Raw genomic sequence first — 20791 nt, 5'->3', positions numbered from 1 at the left:
CATTGGTTGTAGCATTGGAAAGGCCAAGGAGGTGATCCTCTCTAGAGCTGAAGGAGATCCAGATGACATGGCGAAGGAAACTTGAAATTAGGGAGAGGATCTTTCTTTATTAGTAATGGAAGTAGTGGATTTGATATCAGAAATAAGATTGATCACTGGTCCTGAGGTGTCACAGACATAGATGGCAGCAACAAAAAGGTAGAGCTCTAGAAGGGCTGACCATTATGCAATGACAGAGAGAAAACCAAACCACTAAGCATTACATAATACTGAAAGACTGACAGAAGCATTAGAGAAAAGGGGGAGGTCATTATAAATCAGTTCAAACTGAAAATTGAATTGGGCAAAATAAAGAACCACCTTAACAAAGATAAGCAGTAGTAGTCCACTCCTGGCATCGCGGAGGGTGGAAAGAACAGATGAATTCAGAATAAATTCACCTAGAGTGAAACTTAAGAAGACGTGGATCCCACAATTTAGAGCAACTGGAGATCTCCAGTTTCCACTACTCAGTAATTGTGATCAGAGCCATCTAATATGAGAGAAATGGAATTGACATCTTTACCTTCAAGGATCTGGCAGCAAAAATGAGGGTGGCCTGAGAGCAGCATAGAGTCTGAGGCTTAAGCTGTACTAAGGGTGGAAAAAAAAGAGAGACTGGAGATGGGTGGAGCTGAATGAAGGGAATTTTCAAGCTTGAGCAGACAGGAGTTAATATCGGATACAGACCGAGAAAGTGGTTAGAGAGTTTGGGAAATCTGCACAGAAAGAGAAACTGCTAGAGCTGGGTAGCTGTGGAGAAGCAGGAGGCAGAACTGGAGAGTTGAGAGAAGGAGGAGGGGCTGTCCAATTTGCAGAAGGCAGAGCTGCAGGTACTGCTGTAGAGAGAGAAGGATGGAGGACTGGTTGAGCTAAATGGAATCACGTAAAAGTAGAATAAAGGGGCTAAACGGCCAGAGTGAGGGGGAATAGGAATACATCTGTCGAACAGTGATTTGAGGAGCCTTGGAAGAGACCAGTCCTTGTAAAAGAGATGAGTCGGCGTACCCAAGGTGGTGCGGCGGCGTTTTGACCGGTGTAAAAGCGGGAGGCTGGATGGGAGAAGCAGAAGCATCGGCAACAGGGGAGAGAAGGATAAGGTTAAAAATTAGAAGGTCGAGATGGTGAAACAGTGGAAAACGAACGGTGTGGAGAATCTTCAAGGTGCTGGAGGAGAGAAAGGCGGTCTGGAGATGAGGGAGAATTAGGCCTCCGAGCCATTATAGGTCTAGCCCTCAAAATTCAAGTAAATTGAATTAAAAAACTCTAGACGTGTGTGTTAGCAGGGTTAGGGTTTAAATAGGAAAGAGATAATTGAATGATAGAGGAAGGGGCAGAGCACCCCCTGCTTCTCCCCTAGAACTCCACCTACCAGTTTCCATTTCAATTGATATATCAATTTAATTGTTTTTATAACAGAAAAAAATAGATAAATGGTACTGTACAGATGTTGAATACAATGCACATGGTCCATTTTGTATGAATCTAATTGACTTATTTTTATATTTGGGAATTTGGATGGACATAATGGTAAGATTTGTTGCTCTTCAAATGATGGAGTCAATGTTTGTTAAAGTTCTTTGCTTATTTGTTTTTTTCTTGTTGGTTAAAGCAGGGATTGGAAATAAAATGCAGTAAATATGCTTCTTTTATGTAAGCTGCACTTATTACTAAGCAGTGTTCCTGGTTGTATATTTATCTGAGTCAGCAGCACAAGTAAGGTTTAATTAGTTTTGGGCTCACAAATAAACATCTGTCTGGTGGTCCTCCTTTTAGTATCCTTGCCAGTTTTGTTTGCACAGTTGCAGATTCTCTATATTTGTTGCTCACAATTATGTATAGCTTTTTACTTCCAAAATTATTTCCCATATTTTCTTGTGAAGTATAATTGCAAAAATAATACCTACACACTACTGGTAACAATACAGTAAGTGCATATCAAGCTCTGCATGAATTTTGATTGTTTTTTCTCCAGACATCAACCTCGATCATTCTGTGAAATTCTTTGCTTAATCAGAATAAGTGCATAGTAAATATTGAGGCAGTTAAAACATGTGCAATTTTACTCCACACTTTTAAATCAAAAGCTAAACAGGCAACTCAGGGAGATGCCTTTGTGCCTTTTTAAAGTGAGCAAGGCTGACTGCAACCCCTCACCCTCACCAGCCTCCAGAGGGTATTACCTGTTATATCCCTAATAAATATAGCTGCAATGCCTTCCAAAATTGTTGAATATTTATTCTTATAGAAGAGCTCTCATTTAGTTAGTAGAATCCGTATTCAGTACCTTGTCATGTAACACTACATTATGTAGATATAGCACTTTTAAGCTAGCTATACACTTTTGTACAGTCAATGGGCCTTTATTTCACTTGCAGTATCGTAGTTTCTGTTTCATTTCACTTACAGTAGCTTTATAATAGCTTTCAGTAGTGTCATGCTTTTTTTACCTTACGTTCCAAGAGGAAGTTGTTCATAACCTGCACTGCTCTTATACCTAGGTGATTAAATATGAAAGATAATCACTGTACCTAGAAATTTAGGAACTTCCCTTTGAGTGAGATTTGTATTCTGTTCCACCTTGAAAAATTGCCATTAAAGATATTGGTAACAAATGTAGGGTAACCGAGAATCAGTTACTTTTTACTTTTTTAAAATATAGATGGTGCGTATTATTGTTGTTGTCAAGAAGGTAGGATGTCTGAGAGACCTGTTAGTGCTGATTTAGGGTCTGTTTCAGTCCCACGGTTAAGAAATCATTGGTATGATTTTGGTGTATGCCGTTAACTGGTCTTAACTGAAATTCTCCAGTCATCTGGTCACGGTAGTATTGGCACTACTAGGATTGTTTGGGCTCAAGCCATACTTGCCTGGTGCCAAGCATTTGAAAGCACTGTTGAACATGGAGTGTGAAAAATATGGAGGGGTCTTATGTGTACATACTGTAATTGCCCAAGATTCTCACCACCTCTTGCCCCTCCTCTGTCACGCTGGTACAAGGCTTTTAGGAATAAAGTAAAGTATATATAACGATTATCAAAAGAAAGTATAAGTTTAGTCATGTACAGTAAATTAAACAAGATAAAGCCTCATGTTAAAATTTTTATTTATTTTTATTTATTTTATTTAAACTCTTCATCTAGAGCATTGAATCTCTTCATACATGAGAGAGAGATGTTTTTTACTACTTGTATTTTATTGTGTTTTGTTTGTATAAATGTACAAAAAGTATCAGAAATAAATTTGCCAGTCATCACAAGTATTTACAAATATGAATGAGTATTAAGGCTGCTAATTGTAGTGCTCTGGAGGAAGGAGGGTGGAGGAAAAACTAAAAATAATAAAACCAATATTATTATTAGGTGGTAAAAATAGTTCACCTCTCCCAATATCAAGAGAGAGAATTTTGATGGTTCTCCCCTTTTCAAGATCGGTGTGGTTATCATCCATGATGACGTGTGGACAGTAGTTGCTCTGACTTATTTAATGATTGTAATCTCTGGCTAGCTCATATGATAAACTGAGTCATGGTCGAATGTTAGCCTATGCTGTCAGTTGGTAGCAGCACTAGAATCTAATGATGGCACATAATTGGTCTCTAACTTCACATTGTCACAATACTGTGTTCCCTCTCCCTTCTACTGAGTGCTTTTATGTGTATGTCATCTTTGTACATGGAAACTTAAACCATACATTTTGTGCTTCGCTTGTTTTGTCACACATGTAGACAAGTCACTCTCAGGAGATAACGAGGAGGCAAAATGGGAAGTGCTAAAGTATTGCAATACTTTACCTTACTGCCTTACAATGTAATGCTACCTGCATTAAACTGTGAGATTGTAGCCTTGAATTGCCTTGGAAGAAAGTAATTATAATAATGGGCAAAAGAAGACAAAGACAATTCATTCAATTGACACCACATAGTTCATAACTGGCTTATGGTCCACAATTGAGAAATATTTCAAACATTTCAGAACCTAAACTTTATTCTGAATTTTATGATCCTTAGTTCTGCGAACCGTGGATTTCTGACTTTAATAGGAAACATACATGTTTGTCTTAAATACAAGACTGTCCATGCTTCTCATTCTTATTTACAGAAACAGTTTTGTGCATTTTCAAACCATGTGCTGTCTAAACTGTCTTTAATTAAGAGAAATGAGCATTTATTAAGGAGAGAAAACAAATAACTAAATAAATGAAAGGTAATCTTATTTGCAAATGAATAATGATGAAAATATTTGTACAGTATATAGTATTTGTACTTTTAAGAAAAAAACAAGAAACAAAGTTTTGCTCTCTGTAATTTTCACTCCTTATATCTGCTCCTTATATTACGTCATTTCTCAAACCTTTGGTGAGCTACTTTATTATTTAATCCTAATAATTAAAGTCTAATACCCCACAAACAATAGGTGACATAATGTTTTGTCTTTAAACTCAATCTAGAAGTGCAGAATATAGAGGTAAACAATTACTTCAGATTTTGAACAGAAGTGGTTTCTTTGGATATGATTCCAGCATAAGATATCTAAGTAGTATAATGAAACCTAATGATACTTTTCCACACATCAGATTTTGCATAATAAAAATCTTAAGTCACGCGGCTGTTTCACATGTGTTTTTTGCTCTCTCAAGCTTTTAAAATAGTGAAGAAGTGAACATCTGTCGTAGCATTATAGAATAATAATTGGAATAACAAGTACCACACCTTTATATGTTTCTGTGATCCAATTCCATGATTTGGCATTGCATTTGAGCTTTATCATGTCCTTTGCAAGCAAAATCGAGTCAAACCAAGCCCCCAAGTGTGAGACAATGTATGTATAAGGCCAACAATCTTTAAACATAGTGTGCATGGAGAGGTGGAAAACTCTTGTGGGCTCACGGAAAACCAGCTTATTCAGTGAAATGCCTTGTGTGTGGGTTTTAGTTTTTGAATAAATTGCTCTGAATTCATTTATATACCTATTGATAAGAACTATAAGAAATAAAGATGCCTGGTTTTCTAAAGCACTTGTATCATCTTCACCGATTTTGACTTTTTTCTTTTAAATTGACATTATATTTTAACTCTTGTTCTCCTTTTTTCAATATAGGATTTACGTATCCTATTATCCTATTTATCCGTAAGGATTATTATCTTTATGTGGACTATAGTTAAAAAGTTTAAACTACAGTATATAAATAAGAATTTAAAATTTAAAATAATTTTAAATAGGAAAAAAACTGAATTATCTGCATTTTTCTAATATATTATGTATTTTCCCAATTTACCTTGGAAGTAATGCAAAATTAATACTGATTTTAATTTATGTGGCCTTTCTGTTATTGAATTCATGCCTCATGGAAGTTGCTAGGATCTGTACAGTATGTGTCACTAAATGTTTTGTCTTTGTTACATAAAAAGCCCAGATCTACTCACACTGTATAACTATTTATAATAATGATTGTGTTTTGTTCATTAGTTTTTGTAGTAGCAACAAAGCCCTGTGACCACACTTGTTTTTTCTTGACTTTATATTCCTGTTTATATTACTATTACACAATATAACTTATTAGTAAAGCAGATTCTTATTAATTGTAGCCACATCTTTTAGTTTTTTATACCCGATATTTATTAAAATTAAAGTTTCTAACTAATTTGTAAAAATACTGTATAAATAAAATAAATTAATTACTACTGATATTCATTCAATGTGTTGTAAATATTTTCAAGGAAAAACATAAGGCTTTAATGTTTCTGTTGCGTTTTTTCAGATTCCAGAATCTTCTCTGGTCCAGGAAGAAGTTCGTGGAAAGTGTAAAGGTCTATGGCTCCAGCTACATCTACATGCCTGCCTTCTCCATGAAGCCTGGGACAGACCCATCCTTCCGGGCCTATCATGCTCTGTCTGACATTGGTGCCAACCAGACCGTCGTTTTTGCAAACCCTGACTTTTTGAAAAATGTGGGCAAGTTCTGGAAGAGCAGAGGGATCCATGCAAAACGTCTATCCACTGGCCTGTTCCTGGTCAGTCTGGCCCTGGGACTATGCGATGAAGTTACTATTTATGGCTTCTGGCCTTTTTCTGTGGACCTGAATGAAAGATTTATAAGCCATCATTACTATGACAACATTTTGCCTTTCTCTGGGTTCCACGCCATGCCAGAGGAGTTTCTCCAGCTCTGGGTTCTTCACAAGACTGGAACGTTGCGTATGCGTGTTGGCCAGTGTGAAGAGGAAACTGGATAGCTTGTTTATCTTACCAGCTGAGAATATCACCAAACCCCATGCCTTTCCTGTGCAGCCCTTTTGAGGGCATAGGCAATTGGGATTTGCATGGATCTTCTATCCTCATCTTGCTTTGTGTTACGTTGACAGGGCTGGTAGTTTCCACAACTGGGATCATAGCTTCGTGATTAATTTATTAAAGAGTGAGTTGTCTTTCTACGTAGCAGCGCGGGGATTTAGCCTAAGGCAGAAGGCAAACAAACTAAAGAGGGGAAACAATTGCTAAACACTACTTGGAATTTCCTGTACTTATAGTATATGAAAGGTGTTTGGGATTGTTCCGAGCTGAAACTCCTTGAATTAAATATCATAAATAGATAAAAAAGTCTTAATTCTAACTAGGTGCACTTACTGTAAGGTAGTACTCTACCTTAAAACACCTGAAATTATGCATTTCAAAATATTTTAGCACAAAGAAAAGGGTTTCAGGCTTCTGAAAAATATTCTTGGGTTAAAATAGATCAGATCAGTTGTTTTGCTAACAGGACATTGATTGATGTACGGACTAAGAATATGAAAAACACTCCCGTTAAATGTACTGTATATACAAAAGCAACAAAGATGTTCAGTTGCTTAACAGCATAACAACTCATTGCCATATACTTATCAAACAACCTATTAAGGAAAGAAAATATTTCTGAACTAATTAATTGAGTCTGGAGGGAACATTCATATTGGCATAAAGTCAAGTTACTGCTTTTATCTTGTAAAAAAATGTTATTATTCCCAGATACAGTAGATTTTCTACAAAGGATAACAGTTCTTCCCTGAGAAGGAAATGCCACATGAGACTAAAAGAGTTCTGAAGAAAGTCATTTGATTTAATCAAACATTCCCCTACATATCTGATTTTTTAAATGCACTGCATTCCAATACTTAGTGTGTGTATTTTAGTGTTCTTTAACCTAATTATGGTTTACTGTTATATTAAAAGTATAACGTGTGGCTCAAAAACCTGAATGGATGACACACAAAGAGGTTGCAATTTTGCACTATAAAGTACTCCAGGAATGGAAGTCAAAAATATAAACATTACAGAGAAATACATATTTTGGCCTGGTCACTCCCCATGTAGGACAGAAATGAGGCATAGAAGAGCTTTATTGGAGTAACTAGTCTGGCTAAATGCTAACATCTGTAAGGATGGGGCTGCTGGATATTATCCTCAAATAATAAATAAGTCAGGGGAAGTAGCTGCAAGAGCTGCAAAGATGGGGCAAAGAGGGACTGATGCAAAAAAAGTGGGCAGATTAGGTTTTGACCTCCTCTCACATGTTTATGTTTAAAACTCCATGAATACTGGACACTAGGCTGTTGAAGATCTATGATTAATGATTGGTTAATAGAGCATTTTGGCAAGAATATAAGGTTTTTAAATTCCATTTGACATGTCTGCTGGTATTGCTCTTGCTATTTATATTGATAAAACTCCTACAGTCTAAAGACATACTGGTAGGTTAATTGGCTTCTGGAAAAATTGTCCCTGATTTGAGTGTGTGCGTGGCTGTGTCTATGTGCGCTGATAGACTGGGGTCTCATCGAGGGGGTACCCCATCTTGCACCCTTTGCTTTCCAGTATAAGCTCGGCTCCCCTCAACAATTTATTGTTTAAAAGAGGTTAGTAAAAGGCTGGATTGATGTCTCCCTGTAGAGCACATCTACAAGTAACTGTCTTTTTTAGTTTTCAGATACTTTGTCTGCTCATAGGGAAAATTTACTTGAACATAAATGCTACAATAATTGAGCATTAAACTTATTAAACAGTAAACAGCCTTTTTTGTTCAAGTGTTGCAGATTGCTGTTAATTAAGAAAAATTTCATTTACATTATATTAAAACATTTGTTTGCTAACCATCCCTGAAGCTAATAAAATAGTTTGTTGTGGTTTTCTTGAGCTCACAGAGACCAGGCAACAGTGTACTGCGGCATGAAATGAAGACAAATTCCAGTGCTCTTCTAGAGTTTCGCAGCTTCTTGCTAAAATGAAGATATTATACAAATGTTTATGACTTAATTCAACACTACATTGAAATACTGTAGTGTTGCATTGAGTCGTAACGTTTTTGTAAAAAGTGTGTTTAATACTTAACCAAATGAATCATGTGCAGGACGTAATACCTTCTAGTGCTGCTGGAAAGTATAGGAACTGCAGCTATGTCAAGTAAACCCTTCTCATGTAATGTGTGAAGTGGATGTGAACAATGTTTTCTAGGTTTCCTACCCTCTGCTCTGCTTAGTTCAGCTGCCTCTATAGCCACAGCTTTTACTCTGTGCAAGTGAACAGCTTTGGATTCCCAGTTGCCATTAGGCTCCATTTCTCTGAGAATGCTTTGTTTCATTGTGAAAGAGAGTATCTCTTTCAGCAGATTATATGCAACCACTCCTCCAAGCACAGAGAATTATTTTACACAGCAACTTTACAGAAGATCTTTAGTGCTAGTTCTGTGCTTTTGAGTAGCATATTTCTCCAAGAAACTCATCCAGCTAAATCCTAACATATCAGTGTGGGAGCAGCATTTGAAACAGGTTGGATGGAAATGTTTAGTTTGTTTTGTTTGTTCTGCTGTGTACTGATCCAAAAATGTCAGATGTTTTATAACCAGGAGGTTACTAGCTCCAGACCAGGATGTGCCACTGACACTGACTAACTGCATTAATAAAACCTACATTTTGTCATAAATGATAGCAGTAGCTTGATGCGTAGTCCACCCATAGTCTTCATAATTTTTTTAGATTAAAGAATTGGGGATTTAGGGAAATCATTATTACTGTTATGCCAAATTTGACTTTTTAAAAGTGCATATTTTCCATCAGTTGCATGTAGAGAAACTGTACTTTTTATTTTACTTATCACTTCTCATTTTATTGTTTTTATTCTTGATAAAATATTTAACATAACTAACAACAAAATGCCATTTGATTTAGATTATCAATGAGTATTTTTAATATAATGAATATTCATGATTTTGAATAGAGTTCATTTTTTATTTGACTATTTTTCTGGAGTGATTATGTCCTTAGCTAACTGTTGTTGCAATTGCCTCCAGGCTGGAACACATCTGGGGGAGTTCTGCCCAAGCAGGGCAGATTTGTGTTGACCTGTGTCCTGGGCTGCCCTGCAGCATTTACATGCAATGTGTATGTGGGCTTGCAGTTTTCCCTGTGAGAACTGCTTCGCTCCCTCCTACAACTGATGCTTTCTCTTCTTTTGTTATTTTGAAGTATGCAGTGTGAAACATGGCAGATGGGCTTTACACTGTATGTTTCTGAAAAGGGGTTGTAGCAATAAAGCTAAGTTGATTGACAGTTGGAAACCCAAATTGGAGGACATAAAGAGAATGCTTGATTAGGGTTCTGATCTGCTCAGATAGTAAAGGAGCTGTTAGTTGGAAAATTGCTGTATGAGCTCTAAAAATTCAACAGCAATTCGGTTGCCTACAGTATATGACCCCCAAACATTAATACAATGCACATCTTAAAACAGATGGTTTAATACAAATATAAAAGCAAATTTTTAATTGTGAATAAGTGCCTACAGTTTGCAATACAATGCTTGCCATATTAGCATTACAAATAGCTGTAAGAAATAAATTTACTGAGTCACAATAAAATGATAATTACCATTTTTAATTTTCAGGGAATATTGTTTGAGCATAAAGGTGGCTTTTATGTCATTTGTGTAATTATTGCAGTTTGTCATTCTTTCATTCACTGTGTCACTACATCTTGTTCATCGTGTAAATCCAGTGTACCTAAGATAGAAAGATTAATGTAGATGGGTCAGCAAAGTGCATACTGCAGCTAAAGTGACATGACAGAGCGGTGAATAACCTGAATTTTCAATGGACAGTAAGGTGCTAAGCTCACTTCTTTCAATTAGCATCCTTCTACATACAGTATGCTTTTGACTGAAAACATGCACTTTTAAGTTGTCATTACATACCAAATATTTAATGGTTAACATAATTATCACCAAAGTGACTCTGTAACCTATGAGTTTTCCTTTTATGAGTCTGTTCACTATACAGCAGAGAGCAGAGCGTGCAAGTGAGTGTTAATTTTTATCAAAGTAAGATTTTGTGATATACATAGGGCAATGCTGAAACTGTCAGAAAAATTTATATAAATAAAAAGAATCTCTCAGTAAGGAAAGTGGTAGGAAAAGCCATCAGTAATGTGTTTTGGAACATGATTTTTCCTCATAAGTTCATGTACTAATTGGCTAGAGTGCCAAACACTAAATAGTTAAGAATCCAGATTCTAGGTTGATGCTTAAATGCTTAGGTACATTCAGTAATGAAAGTATTTTATTCTGTATTTTGTCAAACAGTATTATAAGAATGTTACTACATTGTTTATATCTATAATGATTAATTACAGATGTTGTCGTTCAATCTGTAGCACTCTCTCTAGGTCTCACAAAAACAAAAGCAAGTTAAAAATGAAGGGATTTTTGGTGAATAACAGCATAAAACAGAAGGAGGGTTGCAAATGAGGGGAGGTAATTTGGCTCATCTAGAAAACTTTCGTTAGTAGCTCTCAAGGTGATTCTTGAAGTAAAAGCAAAAAGAATACAACATCAAGTGTTTCAGGATCAGTAAAATAACATATTTAAAAGAAAAGAGTTGTATAACCTTTGTCTTAGTACCTTATATATTTTTATTAGATTAATATTGATTTTGAGTGCTTTATCATACCAGTGCAGTGCAAGTGCAAGTACCGGAAAGATTTCTTTTTACTGCAAGTAATATCTGTCAAATCACAAGTACTGTCTTTTATAGAGGCAATTTAATAACTTTAATCAAACAGACTTCCCTTCAGGAATATATAGAAATTAAGATACAATGTTTTAAAGTGAAGTATTTCACATCTATAAGGCAAAAGGGAAAAAAATTGAAAAATCCTATCCCAAATCTGGAAAACCCAGATTACTATATTAACTAGGTTACTAGGTTATATTAACATTCAACCTAGGTTATTTCCCCAGGTGATATTTGGGGATATTCTTTAGGTATAGGGCGTGCCTTAGTATACCCGGTTTTAATTTGATTTTTTTGTAAGGTTATGAAGTAATGTGTAGTACAGTATTTTAATAACTAAAATTGGCAAATGAACTCATAGAACTGGAGCACGGAAGAACTAATTCTGCACCTTTAAATATGTCTAGTCTCTTGAGATAAAGTGCATTATTATTTTCAGAAACTCGGATTGGGTATGAGCATGGCTAACATTCTGTTTGGAGTGCTTGATGTGGCTTTTTAAAAAAACATTCAGGAAGAGTTTCTTGAATATAAAGCATTACTATAGTCTTTATCTGAATTATATAAACAAATCATTTTGTGATACCATGATTGAAATGAGATAAATCAGATTATTTTCCTATTAACAACATGTGTAATGCCATTTGAAATAAAATCAGTTTTTGTACAGTTAGATCTATCTTTTGCCTTTATTTTTTCATTTGTATAACTAGAAAATATTTTGTCTCTCAACTTCAGAAGCTTCTTAAGTGTTTTTGTCTTTCTGCTTTTTGAAGCAATTCTGAGGGTTTTATTCCTTTTCTCAAAATCTATAAATCTGTAGATTTATAAGTGTATTTTCAAAATTATGAGTTTATTTTTTTCAGAGAAGTCTTAAGTAATTTGTAGTTTCTAAAACTATATTTTTTACAGTATTCATGAGTAATGTTTTTTATAAAAAACTTTTTTTAAATCGTAAAGGTCTAAAATATTACCACACTTTAAAAGCAGGGCACCTAAAAGAGCTGTTACCTGCCTTTACCTGGAAAATGAAAACAACAATAAGCTGATGGACGTTTTTGTTTAAAAAGAAACTACCTCATGTCCAAAAGGGGGTTATCTGTAACCCCATTCCCTAATAAAATTATCAGCGTCACTAAGTATTGCATAGCAGTGGCCCGTTGTCCTTTACTTGTTTTACAGTGTGCTATAGAAAGCTGCAAGGTTTTATATAAATCATTCCTTGCACTAATCTGAATGCCCTTGAATACCATTTGAGGTTTTCCTAGCTCTTTCCTCAAACGGTCCCCGACCTTCAGAATCTTCACTGTAACCATTCTGTATGTTATGTGCCAAATCTTATTTTGCTCTTGAACAATATTTTTTGCTCTTAATATGGTTATGTAACTGTGTACAGAAATGTGAAAGCAAGCCTCTCAAGGGATACTGTACAACAAGCTGTTTTGCAGGACCTCTTAATGTGCCCTCTGATGAGTTGAATGAAAGAAAAATTAAAGCCTTGAAAGTCTAAGAGCAGTGGATTTTGCAGTTGTAGTTAATCTGAATATAACTTTGAAGGTTTAGAGCCAGGGACATATAACCTCAAGATATGTGTGATAGTCCTTTTACTAAAATAAACAGTTGAATAAATTCAACAAACATGCTCATACCAAAAAATACATTTGGCAAGGAAAATGATACTAGATGAATTGTTTTACTTGAAAAAAAATCCATTTCAGGTGTGATTAAAAAAAAACATTTGCAAGATTTGATAGAAAAAAGACATTGTAATACACCGGGCAAAACAAATACCGTGCCTATATCTGATTTATGTGTATACAGTGTGTGTATATACTGTATATCAAGGCAGATAATACAAAGAAAGCTTTTTTAAAAAGCTATCTGTGTCTTAAAAAAAACTAATCTCACCTGGCTCCACTGAACAAAATTGAATTGTCATCGAAGGTAATAGATATTTTTGGGAAAGGTAAAAAACTTTAGCAGACTTTGTTTGAATCTGTAATTCAAGCCTATTGCTTTTTGTCTGATTTTCAGTGAAAAAAATGTGTTTTGTATTACTGTTAGACTGAGTCTTATTTTTTCAAGTCTAGTGTTTGTGATGGATTATTATAGCTATTGCATTGTGTATATGCCCAATGAGGTAAATAAATGTGAATGTCTTCGGAAAAAAAAAGTGGGTCCATGGTCAGGAAGTGATCACGGGATTTTAATAATGGCATGTGAATAATACTTTTAGACTGATGCATGTGACTTGATTTAACAAACTCAAAATCTGAATAAGTATTGTAATTTAGTTTCTACATTCAGTCTTTGTAACTACTGAAAAACATTTGTTGGTGAGCTACGATAAAATGCTAACAGGAAAACACAACAGAGTCGTATCTACTCATCATCCAGCTTTTTTATCTCCTCAGAATTTAGGTTGTCACCTATTTCAAAGATTGCACATCAGATGGTTCTTATTTAGTGACCGCAGCACTGACCCCAGCTTGTGAGTGACCTTAATTCTGCTTCTCATTTTCTCATATAACAGTGGCTTTATAAGTACGGGGCATAATGCATGTCACACTTTTTGTACACTGAACTGCCGACACTGTAAGAACTGATTGTATTGTGTCATTTTTGGCATAGAAAGCCACGGTATCTATATTATTTTACAATAATTGTTGATGACTACTAAAATGCACTATTTACATCTGTTGACTTGATCAACATCTTGCCACTAGTTCTTCTGATAGAATCTAAAGTGATGCGCTGGTGAAGGTGTTTGTCAGATGGGGTACAGATTTAGTGTGGCACACCGCTATGCCTACCTAACAGATGGCAGGCCATTTCTAACTATATGTAATGCTTTTGTTTTGTGTCATGCTAAGTTAAATTAAAAATAAACAATACAAGTAATGCCTCAGTAGACCAGATATAAAAATTCTGTGAAGAGTATTGTTGCAGTTATTTAGCAGTTTTAAGAACTGCTTGTGAGAATCATTTTTAACATCAGACTATGTTAATTCTCAGAGAGTACTTTAGCTTTACAGGGTTTTCTGCAGTATAGGTTTTCATTTATGCCTCTATTAGCTATTTTAGTTAATTTGTTATTAGTGGCTCTGTTAATTAACTCATAGGTGGGTCTGCTAACTATAAAAAATGTTCAATAGTTCAATAGTGTGTTAATGCAGGACAGTCTTTAAATCCATAAATAAAAGATTCAGTAGGTAAAGAAAAACAGCATAACCTTTACAAACATATTTTACAATGTTTTTTTATTCCCTTAAGAATTCTGAATTTATTTATTGCTTTAAGAATTAAAGAAGGTAAAAAAAGGACGTAATCTGCTGACAATATTTTAAATAATTTCGTATACTTTTATTTTAAGAAATACTTTGAAATATTATTTTCTCATTGAAACTAGTAAGTGCTACTACAAACTCCTTTGCTGACCAGATGTGTAAGTATACGGGTATTTCGGTTTCATGTATGTAAGTGGCTTAGAATGAAGTCATGTAATGCTGTATGTTGCTGGATGCTGTGCAGATATGATTTCTGGGTGAATGAAAATGTTTTACGTAAAGCAGATGTCCAATTCCTCTGAGTGTGCATCAATAACGAAATTTGTAAACACTGGAGTTACTTAAGTTGATTGAAGACTCTCCTCAAAACCATTGAAAAATTATTTTCTTGTTCATATTTTAGAATGTTAATGTGATATTAAAATGACTTTTCAACTGTAATAGTCCCTAAATACTGAAAAAAACTGCAAGATAAATAGCAACATTCATGTAATTTAAGAAGTGAGTAAATTACACCAAATTACACAATCATTAATATAATGTACAGTACCCTAAAAACCACCACTTTTATGCCATCTTCACAACCAGTGTTAAACATACTAAAAACCAGTCTATTGTATCTACATAACCATACATTTTGATACAAAACGTATTCCATTTGCTCAAAAAAGCAACTCTCACAGTATTACAACTCTTAATTGAAGACTGTTATCATACCATTTCACACTTGTGAAAATTACTCATCTAATTCTGTGCAATACAGCTTGAAGCCCCTTAACTTGGCAAAGACTTAGCTAGTCAGTTAGGTAGGCCAGCATATTTAGATAAGTATTGTAGTTAGAGTATATAACTGGTAGTAAAATGTTGATAGCTTCACCTTTAAATATGACTTCCAAAAATGTACTGGTTACCTTTAGGTTTTCTGTCAATTGTCCAGGGTGTGCTATCAATAAAAATCTGTATAAAATAATTGTATCTGTTTTTTTTTGTGTGTGCTTTACAAACTGAAGAAAGTTTATTTAAATATTGAAACTTACATTTAAAACAAAATACACACTACAGCTGTGTGTGCCGTTCAAATTTATCATGTATTCTTAAGATCACAAGGAAATCTTTTGGTTTATGCAGCAGTGACAATTAAAGTATTAATGTCTATTCTAATGTTGTTTTTGGGTAAGTTGCTATGTTATAGTAGTGTGTTCAATTAACTCAGTTAAGATCACAAACGTCAGTTAACACTTGGCCCAGCACTCAGAGTGGAAATGGGGTCTTGGTCTTTGAATACACAATGTTACTGTATACACAGCTACATTACCTCTGCAGTGACTTTTCTGGAGAAATGCAATATATTTAATAAGTTAAACTAATTATATGCTGTATGGTCAGTTCTTCCTTATAGTTTCTTCCTGGCCACTATTATCACGCTCATAAACCCCTCCTCTGAAGGACACTCTAGCCCTTCTTTGTTTTCAACTGATCTCCTGCACCTGCCTCCAGTTCCTGCCCCCTGTCCTATTAAAGCCAGGCGTTCCTGCCAATCTGGGTTCAGCTTTGGAAGATGGACGCCCGGAAGCCCGCCTACCCTCGAGTCCAGGAGCGACTCGACTGCACAGGCTTCATCACGGTGTCCTGACCTTCTGAGTCCGGGATTAGGGAGCGTCTGGTCCTGTGACCCCCCTTTTATTCCCCCGTCCCTCCGCCGGATCCCGCTCCGGCTTTTAACTTTGTTTGTCTTCGTCAGGATGGATCACCAAGACTTGGACTATAGCCTCTCTTGGATTTGCCTCGTACTCCTTTGGACTGTTTGCCTCAGCCACACCTCCCCTGAACACCAGTGCACCAAGGACACACCCCCCTGTTTTCCTTCCAGCCCCTTGCATGCCTTTTCCCCCGTGTTTTTTTTACTTCCCCCCCGGATCGTGTTCTCTGCATAGGGTCCTGAAAGAACGCTTTGTTACAACTATATGTTAACATTTATCGCTGTAGAGATATTTTCTATCAGGTAAGACTTATGTAATCCATTGTGGTTTTTTACAGGTTAGAGTAAAATTTTTTAATGCTCAAGATCAATTCAATTTGCATGTTGAATTGTATGCTTTCTATTTCAGAATCACTATCATGATTAAATTACAGAAATAGGCACTTCTGAGGTAGGGGATGGAGGCAGGGTTGTTCTAAAATCACACGACCTGGTCCAATGCAATGATTCTTCTCTTATTATATTAAGCAATACATTAACTGGTAGTAGTTCAGGTGGTTAGCTGCGTCAGCATGCGTAGGCTGCAAAGGAACAAGTAATAGGTTTATTCCATGCTGAAAAAAAGAAGAAAGAGAACACAACGTTTCGGCCGTGGAGCCTTCTTCAGGTGTGAGAGAGACAGGGCAGTAGGCAAAGGTAAAGTAGCGGGAGAACAAAGGTTGGGAGGGAGGAGGAGTGAGAGGCGGGAGCAGGGGACAGAATCCCAAGAGGTGTGAAGTCAGAATGGGTGCAGAGAGGTGTGAAATGAAACTTCCAATGAATGGAGAAAATTTAAAAGAACAGTAGTCTGTCGTTAAGAGAAGGGAGAATGTGTGATCCTAGCTGCAGAATAATTTTGGTTTCGGTGGTCTTTCTGATGTATGAGTTCGGAAAACCGTCTTTGAGAACACAGACGGAGAGATTAGAGTGGTCGTGGCCGTCAGAGGTGAAATGAGAAACAATGGGCTTGGATAGATCTATAATCTTCACAGCCCTGACGTGTTCTCTGAAGCGGTCTCCGAGTCTCCTTTCTGTTTCTCCAATGTAGATGGCTGGGCATTTACTGCAAGAGATACAGTAAATAAGGTTGCTGGAGGTACAAGATGCTGTCTGGGTGATCCGGAATTGTCCTGAGGGGCCTTGAATGAGTGTGATGGTGAATGTGTACTTGCAGGTGATACAGCGAGCTCTGTTGCAAGGGAAAGTGCCTGGTGTGGATGGTTGTTGAGGGCGGTCAAGGGAGCTGTGAACAAGGAGGTTACGCAGATTAGGTGGTCGGCGATATGAGATGATAGGGCGATCAGAAAAGAGGGCCCCAATGGAGGGATCATTCTGTAGGATGGAAAAGTTGTGGTTAATGGTCCTGGGGATAGGAACTGTGTTAGGGTGGTAAGGAAGCACCAAAGGAATGCGGTTGTTACGGCGGGAGTTCCTGATCGGGTTGATGGTCCGGGGGGTGTTTTTGGCTCGGGCAAGGGCCCTGTCAATCACACTGCTGGGGTATCATCTGTTGATGAATATATGAATATATACATTAACTGTACAATAATGTTATTATAGTGCTTACCTGTTTATTAACTTGTTTAACATGTTTTGTAAAATGGAGAGTGTCATTTAGCAAAATCAGTAAAAAAATGCTATGGATACATTTTTGGGAACCTTTCATGAGTCAAAACCAGTAACTGAGTCAATGCCTGTCTGTAACTCTTTACAGAAGCAAATGAAAAAGTAATGTCAAGCACCAGTTTTCATGCTGAAATCCTGATAAGTTCAGAAGCTAGTGAGCATTGAGCCCCAGAGTGTCATGATTGGTGTGAAGAACCCTATGCAGGTTGGGTAACAAACAAATCCAATAGGCCAAAACAAAGTTGGAGTCGGGTAGGCAGGCAGTGTTGTTATCCAGGCTTGAAGAGAGGGTTCACAAAAACGTTTCGAGGGTGAAGAGCCCAGGAAAACAGTAGACTGTTTAACTTTAATACCAAGCAGTGAAGTGCGGGTTGAGGAGGTTTAAATAGAAGGTGCAGTGTGAAGCGAGAGACGTGATAGGATGATTAGATTGTGTGCTGTCATTTTTGGGAATTGGTTTGGGCTGGTGTGAGATTGACTGAGGTCATGGGAATGCTCCAGCATTTATCAGAATTATGTGACTGGTTATGTGAGAGCGTGACACAAAGGACAAGTTCAGTCATTCTTCTCCATGCCTCTCTCTCCAAGAATGGAGATGATAGGAGCTACTGTAATAATGATGTTAATGGTGTCCAGCTCTTTACTGTACACACGCTTTAAGTTAAAAAATAACACATAAAGCATTTAAAAGGCACCAGTCTCTAACCCTCTATACAGATGGCTTTCCCTGACTTCTTTATTAGGCTTCACTACCCTAGAAGTATGATCATGAGGATTTAAGATCAAAGAGAAGAGATTTTTGTACCAAAAAAATGGCAGTCCACAGCCTCCCAAGGAAAACAAAGTAGAGTGTAATGCATAGGTGAACACTTTTGCAAAATAAATGTCTTTTTTACAAAACAGCAATAAACTTTACTTAATGAAGCAATCATCTCAAGGTGTTTACAATTCATGAAAAGCATATTAGACAAAATAAAAATAGAATTTCAAAGCTAGGAAAATAAAAATAAAATCTGAAGATAAAACAATCACAGAAAAGTCAAAAAGGTCATTTGTAATTAAGCCTTGCTTTAAAGCGCCCATTGTAGTCCCTGGTTCTTTAAAATGAAGTTCCAGAGCTGTGAGGCAAAGAAGCAAAAGGCCCTGTCACCTAAACAGTGTAGTCAAAAATTGAGAACACATGACAAAGCAGAATCAGCAAAGCAAAAGACATGTGGTGGGAGGTAACTTTTATTTAAATCTCCTTGAGAGAGTGTTACGATCCCTGCCTCTCGGCAACGGAGGAGGCAGAAGTAGGCGTAGCCCCTATCCATCAGTTCACCTATCAGTTTTCGCATTCACCACCACACCCCCGTCTCATCCTACTTATACACCTGTCCTTCCCTACCTCGTTGCTCAGTATTGGTTTTCCCTTTCGAGCTTCTTGGTTGCGCATCTCCTACTCTGTGTTCTTCTTGGCTTTCGGTTTGCGGTTTTTCCCTTTGGACTTCGGCTTTTCGGATCTCGGCTTGGATTGGTTACTTTCGCTCTGTTTTGGATTACTGGCTACCCCTGGATTCTCGGATTGCTCTACGGACTACGACCTCGGATCTCGTTTCGGCTTCGGTACTCGGTCCCCTTCGGATTTCTGGCTTCCCCTGGACACTCGGCTCGTTCCTACGATTACGGTTTGCTTTCGGATTACGACTTGGTTTTGTTTGCTCCTGCAAGTGGGTTCACTCACTGGTTCGGTCCCTGTTACCGAACCCATAACAGAGAGGAATAACTGTGCAAGGACACCAAGAAGATAATTTGTGTACAACCTAATCCAGATATTACCAGTCAAATTCTTAACATAAGTAACTTGTTAATTGTAGTTTTAGAGACTTCAGTAGGGCATTACAGTCCAGAAAAAAAACACATGAATCAGTCTTTCAGCTAAAGATACCACTGAAGAACACCCTGACAATATTTCTCAGATGGAAAAAACAAAGCCTACGATATTCTGTACATGAGGTTCAAATATGAATTTGGGATTGAATATCAGTGCCAGAGTCTTTGTTTTGTATCAGATCTCAGGCACAGTTATCAATTATCAAGGTTACAGAACTAAAATTGATAGATGGAATCTAATAATATAGCCTCAGTCTTATCAAAATAAACATAGAAGATACAGTATTTTGCTTCATACTGCTTTACATACAGTATCAGAAATACAATCAGAGAATTCTGAAACTTGTACTGTACCTCTGTTTAGTGTGGACATACAGTAGTTATGAAAATAATATGCCAAAAAAAATAGTACGGCTCACCATGTAAATGAAAGTCATGTTGATGATCAAGGAGAAACACGATGAATTGCAGAGGGAAAAACTGCATAGCAGGGGGCCCAGTATTTCAACCAAACAAATTTTGGAGCCACCTAGAGAAATAACTGCAAAACATTTGTTTTTTACCATTGTAGGGCAGTACCAGAGATGGACTCCTAGAACATTTCTCTTGTATCTAAAGAAGGAAAATCTTATCCAAACAAGTGATACCATGGCTAATAATACTCTCTGTCTGATGATGTGACATCAGCATTGCCCTTAGTTAATTGTTCAATGGTACAGGCCATGAGACAAGCTGCCGTAGTGGTGGCAATCTACTGTACACTAAGTTAGATGTTATAATGCCTTCTACATTACTAGATATGGTAGTGAGACCCCAATGACAAGCATTGATTTCAGTCACACAATCACAGACTACTGGTATTTCTGCTTTCAACTGATTGACTTGAACTTTTGAAGTTATCAGTTGAGAGACATGTTTTTGAGGTCAGGTTTAGAACTCTCAGTTTCTGGGACCATGATGGAGTTAATACATTTACACCCTTTTAAGGTAGACGGATACTGTAAATGAAAATGGTTATGATGCAGTTTTCAGTGAGATGGTATCTGAAAATATATTGCAATATACAATAGCTGAGTCAATTTCTGAAGCAAGAAGAGTTAATGATGAGAATGGTGTGTGGGAAAGAGCCAGAAAATGGCTTCTTAGGCTACATACATGACCTCACATTTTGTGTCCGCAGCCACTAAACAGTTGC

General features: G+C 36.7%; 1 protein-coding gene across 1 annotated transcript in view; it reads left to right on the top strand.

The window, feature by feature from the left end:
- st8sia1 (ST8 alpha-N-acetyl-neuraminide alpha-2,8-sialyltransferase 1) overlaps window positions 1-11214 on the top strand; it is a 48595-nt gene extending 37381 nt beyond the window's left edge. Inside the window, exon 5 of the mRNA XM_088923800.1 lies at window positions 5800-11214. Within this exon, the coding sequence (XP_088779926.1) occupies window positions 5800-6274 (475 nt within the window). The 3' untranslated portion in view covers window positions 6275-11214. The remainder of the gene's footprint in view (window positions 1-5799) is intronic.
- Window positions 11215-20791: the final 9577 nt, after the last annotated feature.

This window comes from Atractosteus spatula, chromosome 8, assembly GCF_055471065.1.
Source record: "Atractosteus spatula isolate fAtrSpa1 chromosome 8, fAtrSpa1.hap1, whole genome shotgun sequence".
Classification (NCBI taxonomy): domain Eukaryota; kingdom Metazoa; phylum Chordata; class Actinopteri; order Semionotiformes; family Lepisosteidae; genus Atractosteus; species Atractosteus spatula.
The sequence above is the reverse complement of the archived record's forward strand: the minus strand, read 5'-3'. Positions and strand labels throughout refer to the sequence as shown.